Here is a 9,177-nt window from a genome sequence, read left to right as displayed (position 1 = left end):
CAGGAATAAATCTTTGTTGCTTTCTTCTGCTAACAAGCACTCCTTGTTGTCATCTCCAGGGAGAGAGCTGTGCTTTTGTAGCCACTGCATTGAGTTCTTCCATGCTGCTCATACACAGAGGAATTACCCAGTAACTACTTGCACAGTCACCTGTGTACCCACAACAATTCACCAAGTCAAAAACTAGCAGCTGGCATTTTCCAGTATTTATAATCCATATATTGAACTTGACTCTGTTCAGCTTTCACATGTATCTTCCCCTGAGCAATTTTCATTTACAGAAGAGTGGCTCAGAGGCTGCAGAGTTGTATTTTTTGCCTGTAGTAGCCATATCATACAGAAAACAACGTTTCCTTAATTAAAACAAGCCATTTCTGTGTGGTCAAATTGCCCCCAAGCAGAGATTTGAACAGCTGTATGATTATTTTGGTAAGATATCTAAGGTTCTGGAATAGGAGATTGCACTCATCTTTACCATAGTGGGCTGCAGTTTAGTCCATTACAAGAAGAAACCAGGTGGCCTGATAGTGTCACTGTCTGTAGCCTGTCTGCTATAATTGACTTGGAGGAAATGTTTACCATTGCAAAACCTGAAGAGTAGGTACACCATGCAGAACAGGTCACCCACTTGTGAAGTCTTACTTCAGAGCAGTCATTGGGTCAGTTACACAAGTGCAAATTTCTTTGATGTGAACAAGACTGAAGCGGGGTTTTTTGGGTTTGTTTTGTTTGGGTTTTTTTGTTGTTTCTTTCTTGCCTGCAGGCATACTTTCAGACTTTTCTGATAATCTGCTGAAAAGATACGGTATCACAGAGAAGCCACAGAGAGAGAGAGGAGTGAGTCCAGGCTCTCAGATCACTGAACTGGAGCAGAAAAAGCCCAGGAGAAAAGATACACCCGCAATACACATCCCACCCTTGATAATCGGTAAGGAATGCGCTTATGTAAAGGTGCTCCAAAGAGGAAGCAAAACATGCCTGCTGTCAAAGGTATGCTTGGGAGGAGGCTGGAAATAGGTTCTTCTGCCCCCTGTACTTAGCACTACATGCTGAGCTAAACCTATTTGGTCCAAGTATATAGGAGTAGTGGTGGCTCATGGAAAGTCTTTTCAGTATTTCCTACTCACACCTTTGGTATAGAAGGGAAAGGGAGTAAAAGAAAACATATATTATCTCTTGCAAACACGATCCTACTTCTGTGAAAGGCCAACTACTGTCCTGCTTTTCAAATTGAGCACATGCAAATTTTTAGGTCACAAGCACTAACAAGCATTGCCTCAAATAACCTGGAGTAAAGCTGTCCTGATTAACCCCCTCTTACTACCCAGTTCCTAACATGCACTGAGGAAACCAAGCTGTGATGAGCTTCTCGTTAATAGTGCCATAAAGACAGTTCTGTGCTTCTGGCATAACATGCAGTGCAACAGCTAATTTGCTTGGTGACAATATGAAGTCAGCCAGCCAAGTTTTGGTCCTAAGACCCTTTGTTGGTTGTGTTTCCCACACAGAAAAGCCTCCATTCATCAGTATTTATGAAGGTCTTTGAAGATGTAAAGCCCTGCATAAATGTTGATTATCAGTGCTAGATAGGGAGGCAGGAACTTGTGCAAGTGTTCATGCCATGCACCAGCCCTTTCCAGATCACAGGATGGAGCAAAATATGAATGAACTAATGAACAAAACAAAAACAACAAAGAAAGAAACAAACCTCAATCCAAAATGAACATCAAAACTGGAATACACAAGAGTGTTCCCTTTGGAATCTCTTATAAGAACCAGTTCTGCTGTGGGCTGGTTCTGCTGAGCCATGAGACATGCTAAGTGAAGAGGTCCTGAGACAGATACTTTGGCACTACATGAATACATAACAGCTCAGGACATCAAGCACCTGATCTTCAGGTACATTTTGAATGGAATTTCCCATACACCTACTAATTATAAATTGTGCAAACGGCTTCATCAATCCAAATAGACACCTGTATTCTCCTTTCTTTGTGAATTTAAGCCTTCATAACTGACTTAAACACGTGTAAAAATTTTGTTCACTTAATTAGTATGAGGTGTCCAAAAGCGGAAAGGAGTATGACTAAGTTTGCAGGATCATGACAGTGAGTGAGTACCAGTGCCTTTCATACTGATCTGCCTAAGGAAAATACATTTCTTATTTGTTCATTGATCTCAAGCATCCCAATGCCTTGAGGCATCAGAGCTGCTGTGCATGAGCCATTGGAAATCTGGTTCAATCATTTGCTGGGGGAAATGAAATTTATCACATAACTTCAGAGACCAACTGCAAATGTGTCACTTTCAAATAATCAATAAACACTAATAGTGAACTGCACATACAACTGTTGGTTGCAGTTACCCAGCAAATTACCTGGAATTCCACATGGCAAATAAATAAGGTGGGAAAAAGTCTTTTACGGATTGATTGAGAAACAGAAGCAGAAGCAAAATTTATCAAAATATTTGTAAATAATATTAGCCCTCTGTGTTATACTTGAAGCCCACCCTTCCTGCAGACCTTGGAGGAGAGATGAGACATTATTTTGGTCAGTTCAAAAACACCCCCAAGAAAAGTTGCACCTCTGAAGATGCTGTATGTCCTTTGCACTTCAGGGTATATGCAGAGAAAAGGAATCTGGAAGTGAAACAAACATATTTGATAAAAATCAAAGACAAAATATTTGAGAGTGAACCTGAGAGTCTTGACTCTTGCTTGGTTTAAATGTGCTTGTCAGCTAAGAGGATGCAGCTAAGGTGAATTACTTCCTTGACCTGTCTCAACAACTCTCTGGTTGGATTAGCATCTAGTCACTTAGTACTTCATGTTTCTACCCTAGCCCAAGGTAGGCACTTAAGAGGGAAATGAGAATCATTGTAAGGATCTTCAAATCCTGCTTCCCATGAAGACTTTCTCTCGAACCTTTAATAATTTTCAAAGTGAAAAGAAGCTAATACAAGTTACATGATAACAGAAACATGTTATAATCCCCAAATGACTTGGTAATAAAAAAAAAACAACTAACAAGAAAAGTAGAGCAACCTTCAAATACATGACAAAATTCAAATTGTGTATATTTGCTGTTGGGAAAATGGTAGGAATTAATGCATTTTTCAGTTTTTTTCAATTATACCTCCAATAGCACTTTCTTGCCTACTGCTGAAGCCACCTTCCAGCATGTAGCACAGATTCAAAGCAGCCTGCTTGATGCTGCCTCTCTCTGCAAACACCTTCTCCAGATCCTGTGTTCTGGGTGCATTTTCTAGCGACTGACTGCCTGTGGCAGACTCTGTCTGCACCAGGGGCAAAGTGGCCTCCGTGTTTGAATGCCTCAATTGCATTCCACCCTACCCCAAGAACTCACACTTCCTTTTCAAGATCCACGCCAACATAGAGAGTTCTGCTGGTTGAAATTTGCCATCAGTGGCTCCATGACTTGCTATGAAAAAGTGGCTCATTGTGGCTGAGGGCTGGTCCAATGTTTACTACTTGTTTACTTTCAGGGTTATCCCATCAGGTAGCAGACAGGGCGCAAACAAACAGAGCTCTTGCGGAACTGCTGTGCAAAATAGAGCCTGAATTATAGACTCAGAGACCTGAGAAACCCTGGTGGGGCTGCGTGTGCTAAATAAATACAGACAAGCCTTTCTGTCCCTGTCTCCCTGCTAGTGGCCTTGCTGCAGTAAGCAGCACACTTGGTGCCACATGTATCCCTTGCGACCTACTAATGAGGATTGTCCCTGTTTCTAACATTTCCCCTTCATATCCCTCCCAAGCACCACTTCCAGATGCCAATTCGAAACACTCCACTTAATTATTTGTAGTAGCAGAGCTTAATTGCTAGATTATCTTTTTAAGCAGCTGTCCACACAAACAGCTTTGTTGTAAATGCAAATAAAAATGGGCAGCTGTGTTATCTCTCTCCATTTTGACCAGCTGGTTATGGACACTCTAGGACAGTCCCTCTCCTTGGGTGGCCAGAGAGATATTCTATCACAAATACAAGCAATCAAACAGGCAATACAAAGTGATGATGTATCTACTGGACAGCACATGATCCAAGTGAGAAACAGAATCATTTTTACACCTTGCAAACACCCAAGGGGGCTGCTAAATGAGAATCTGAATGTTACCATCTGCTGGAACCCATGGCTACCTGTTGTCTGCAAGAAACTAAAGAAATCAGTCCTTAGCCTGGGCATCAGAAAACCCTCCCCTACAAGGTTTGACTTCTAAATGTCGTCAACCTTTGAACTCCAACTGAAAAGGCACAAATAACATTGATCCATATGTGTACAAATGGGCCATAAGCAGAGGTCTTCTCTGGTAGCCAGCCAACTAAGTCAGCTCTGTAGTCAGCCAAGACCTTGGCTTTCTGAAGGAATTAGATCAGAAGGCAAAATACAATCACGAATCTAATTTGTTGGGTTTTTTCTCTCACATGACAGTAAATTATTGGAATCTGATACAAAGCCAAAAGTCAGCTCTGGGACACTCTTGTCATCTCCACTTAGCAATACATTCAGCTAACTGAAGGGTTTCTGAGAGCTCTTCAGGCCCATGGGTTTGAGCAAGAATGTAAATACCTATGTAAATATGGGAACATGGTTCCTGAAATGTGGCTGCTCCTTAATCAGATCAGAGATAACTAATAAAATCACAGTATCAAACCCTCATACTCTTTCATGCCTCAGAAAACTAGTAAAAGTAACTCCTTTAGAATAACATCATCTTTCCAGTGAAAAATCTCTGGGTTACGCAGGAGAAGTACAGGTTTAATGTCACCTCTTGCCCTTTTCCAGTGTGAATGCAGCAGTCCAGTACTCTTCCAACTGCAGCTGCATAGGCAGGCAACTGGAACTGGTGCCATCTTGGCGGGTTTCTGGTTTACAACCCAGAAGTTGTTTAGATGTAGGTGGCACCTGACAAATGGTTGATGCAAGCCAACTTCTTCTGCCTAAGTTTGAACTTCCTAACAGAAGCCTCCATGTCTCTGTGAGCCTTTGAAGTCCTAGTCTCTAGCTAAAAATTGCAAGTAGTTCACAAGTAGTTCAAGTTCCTTGGGAAAATACAGCTACATGGAATGTTATGCAGCTTTCTTTGGTCAGATCCCTTGCCAGGTACTAACAGAAGAACCTACCAGTTCTTAAAAGAGATCTATAGGATGAGCTGCATTTTATAATACACACAGCTAGGGAAACAGAGACAGGGAGGCAAAGTGATTGACTCAAACAGTAAACAGAAAAAGAATGACTTACAGATGTTCCCAGATTCCAACATCCTGCTCACTCCTTTAAACCCACAATTTCCAAACCACACTCAGTAAAACATACTTTCTTCACCAGTGATCAGTGGCATTGTAACAAAGACAAAGATGGTTTCCTTTTGGTATAGAAATAATTCCAGCTAAAACATCCCAATGATATCTTCCACTGCTTTTCACTAAAAGGCTGACTTTAAAGGCACAAAGTTAGTCCTGGAAGTTGCTGGTGGTCTGTGATCTGCAAAGTGAATAACCTTCTAGGCTAAAACCTTCTCTGGGCTTTGAATCCTGAACTCAACTGCAAACTTTTGAAGTTCACAAGTCACCATTTGTTGATAATGATGCATCATCTTTCTATGGATTGTGTCAAGCATCTGGTGTGTGCCACTGATGTGAGTCCAGCTGAGAGCTGGGGATCTCCACTTTGTTGCTACCTTCCAGCTGTCTCTAGCATCTGCTCGAAAAAGTCTAGTTTATGGGCTATAACCAGGCCATCAGAATTCCATAAACATACTTTTCCTTCATCACTTCATAATTCAAATAAGAGAGTGGAGTACAGCTTAATTTAGCTTACATTCCTGATGTCGTCTTCCTGAGTTTACCCCCCAAACAAATAGGTTAGCTCTCATCAAATGAGCCCTTGTATCTTCACATTTTAAGCATATTTTAGTTGTTTTCCTCATTCCTCAAATGCTCCATGAAGAAAGAAAAACCACTAGAACAAAACCCCACCTTCCTCTAAAAAACCCACAAACCAAACCACAAAGACAACATAAAAACCAATTTGTCTGTATTTGCTTAAGTTCTATATATGAATAGAAATCTGGGTGAGGAACATTTGCATCCATCTCCATAAAATGGCATAAGTCTTTGCAGTTAACAATGCTGGTTACCTGACTGTTGCTTGGACAAATTAAGTCCTTTGTGTTTCAAAATAATATTCATTCATGCATTTCAGTTTATCTCATGGTCCCACTGAAACCAGCTAGTTCACAAGAACTGCATATAAATGAAGTAGGAGTTAACTTAAACGTAGGGCAGTATAGGTTAATATTTTCATTAATTCATCACCTCTTGAAAAGACTCCAAAGTTGAAGAAAATCTTCCTGTGTGGTATTGCTCTATTTTTAGAGCTAGTCAAGACTGAAAGCTTTCTCTGTGACAGGGCTTTTGATGCAGAAAGAAGCAAAACAAGTTGGTTTGACAGAACAACTCAGCTGGTCAGCACAGACTGAGAGCAAACAGCAGGAGACCAAATTAGGGAAAGGTTTCATTGGTCTTGACAAAATGGTAACCCTCATCCTGTTTTTAGACTGTGTTAACCTCCACATGAAGGAATGTGGGCATATCTTGCAGGTCACTTGCTTTTTTTTTCTGGGAATGAGCAAAACTGACACAATCTGTTAAAACAGGGACCAAGAACTTTTTCCATCTAACACATTGAGCTCACTTCACTCAATTTAATTTTTAATAAAGACTGCAGCTACAGTAAATGTGACATCTTAATATCACATAAAAGCCTCAAGATCCATAGGATTAGACTTACTGTTTTATATATAAGAGAGAGCAAGAGACAGAGAGACAGAGAAGGAAGGAATAGAGGCAGACACTCATGGAAGGTATGATCCACAACTGATCTACCTAATAGAGAAGGACTTAAGAAGAAGCAGACACATGTAGCATACATACAGATGACAAAGAGGTTTATGGGATCCCCACGGTGTGTTTGAACTGTGAAATCAGATTCCTTTCAATATCATGTCATATTGTTCTTCGGTGCTCTCATGATAGAGATGAAGCTTGATTTTTCTTCAGGATGGCTTCAAAGCTGGTTAAGATCCTAAACCTCAGGAACCTGTATACTGGTTCAAAGTCTTTGTAACATACCTGAGTGCTTTAACATTGATCGTAATCTGGTCTCTTTTGCAATTTATTGATACTATAAAACTTCAGCAAGGGTGGCATTTGGCATGTGGGTGTTCTAATATTTGTCTCTTGGCTGCTGCATTTGCAGAACTTAAGCAATATCACTGTATACATACAGAAAACATGCATGCATACACATGTTCACATAAACTGGCTCAGTTAAAAAGATTAATCACAATATTTATTTCATCATGCAAGCTCTTCCCCTTTTTTAGCTTCCCAAACTGTTTGAATTAACAGATTCCCAGATGAAACTTCAGCATCTCTTTTCACAAGTACCAGAAATATGCTGGATTGAAGAGTGCCTGGTAAATTCAGCTAAAAATGTAATGATCCAATTCTACTTCACTAGGTATCAGGAGGCTGATGTGCCAAAAATAAATGAGTAACTCCCATGATGTTGACCAAGAAATCAGAGAGGATTGAAAGGTTCTTCTTATCCTGATGTTTTCTAAAGAAGTAATCTTTTTTCTCTCTTTCTGTTTTTAAGGCACTAAGCTGCTTACAGAAGAAAAGCAAACAGTGATTATGGAAGATGAAGAAAAGGATGGAGACACAATCCCCAGTTAAGATTACAGTGATATTTCCCATAATGCAGTGTAAATAATTCTGGGTCATTCAAAGTGGCAGCACATAGAACAAACAGTCCTTTCATTTTTATAAATAATAATTTTCTCAAGCATGCACTTGAATTTAAATTATCTTCAAGTGCTTATCTCCATCTCATGAAATCCCAGCAAACATCATAGGAGATGATGGCAGAAATTTCACTTACACATGGGGCTGGAAGGATTCTCTTGGTTTACTAAAAGCAGCTTTCCAGGATTTTTGTCAATGAGGAATCTGCCTCAGGTCAGATCTAGGTTTGTGCAGCATGATGATAAGGATTAACACTAAGAACACCACCAATCCATGTACCTAGCACTAGATACAAGAGCAGTTGGTAGCACAGGGACATAGAACATCCACCAATGATTTAAACTGTATTTTTCTCCTGACAACTCACCGCATCATCCATCTTTCCTCTGCTGGAACAAGATTGACCAGAGTGAAAATTCCCATGTGCAGAGCTGATGGGATAGATGGAGAGAGTGGGAGGGCAGGAATCAACTCTAGAGTCCCTGAAATGCAAAGCAAACAATTCCTCTGCCTGTGTCTGCTCATCTTGTATTTGTGAGGAGAAAAAGGTAGATTTACTGTAGTATGAAAACTTACAGCTAAAGGGCTGTCAACATTGGCACATCACACAGGACAAAGGGCAGAGCTCTCAGAAGAGAAGCATATGAAAAGTGCAGCACCTGCCTGTTACACCAGGAAAATATATTAATTTTTTTCTGTCTTTCAAAGGTTTTATTCCTGGGTTGGTGAAAGATAAACTAGTTGGATTGATCTTTTTACTCCATGTTTTTTTTTCTTTTGACACCTGCTTTTTAAACTGAGTCCTAGGTTGTCAGTTGGGAGGGTCTGAAAAGTTTAAAAATCACAGCAGGAGAGTAAAAAATGAGCAAAAGGAATAGTGCTACTCAATGGCATGTGCTTACTGCAAGGTGGAAGCACCACACTTTTTTTTTTTTAATAGGTTACCTCATTGGTTCAGTCAAGAAATGTTTTCACAGCCAGCTTACAGCCTTCAGCATTTGTACAAACAGAGACGGGTACTTGTAGAATATTATACAAAATAGGTAGAACTGGGTAGTTTTGTGCTTACCTTAATAGCTCTGGGCATTAGATGGAGCAGCACTGCCAGCTGGACCCTTAGGAACCTCAGCAGAGAGGTTAAGGATTATCTAGCCTGGCAGACTGAATTTAGCTATCTTTTTAACACTCTTAGGCAGGCAGCTGAGGAGCACACTAGTTTGGACTTAATTTGCCACAGAGACTGACCCAACATCTTTCATGAGAACGCAGTCCATTCGCAAATATTCAGCTTCAAGATGTACTCAGCAAGCTTATAATAAATAATCATGTATTAAAGTATGCAAGA

At 40.3% G+C, this 9,177-nt stretch overlaps 1 protein-coding gene across 1 annotated transcript in view; it reads left to right on the top strand.

Moving 5' to 3' along the window:
- The window catches only part of PPP1R17 (protein phosphatase 1, regulatory subunit 17), an 11,071-nt gene extending 3,213 nt beyond the window's left edge, over window positions 1-7,858 (top strand). The window contains exons 3-4 of the mRNA XM_009999055.1: window positions 764-928; window positions 7,684-7,858. Coding sequence (XP_009997357.1) covers window positions 764-928; window positions 7,684-7,763 — 245 coding nt within the window. The 3' untranslated portion in view covers window positions 7,764-7,858. The remainder of the gene's footprint in view (window positions 1-763; window positions 929-7,683) is intronic.
- The last annotated feature ends 1,319 nt before the right edge of the window (window positions 7,859-9,177 follow it).

The sequence above is a fragment of the Chaetura pelagica genome, unplaced genomic scaffold, assembly GCF_000747805.2.
Source record: "Chaetura pelagica isolate M959 unplaced genomic scaffold, ChaPel_1.0 scaffold396, whole genome shotgun sequence".
Lineage (NCBI taxonomy): Eukaryota > Metazoa > Chordata > Aves > Apodiformes > Apodidae > Chaetura > Chaetura pelagica.
This window is presented reverse-complemented; position numbering and strand designations above follow the sequence as displayed.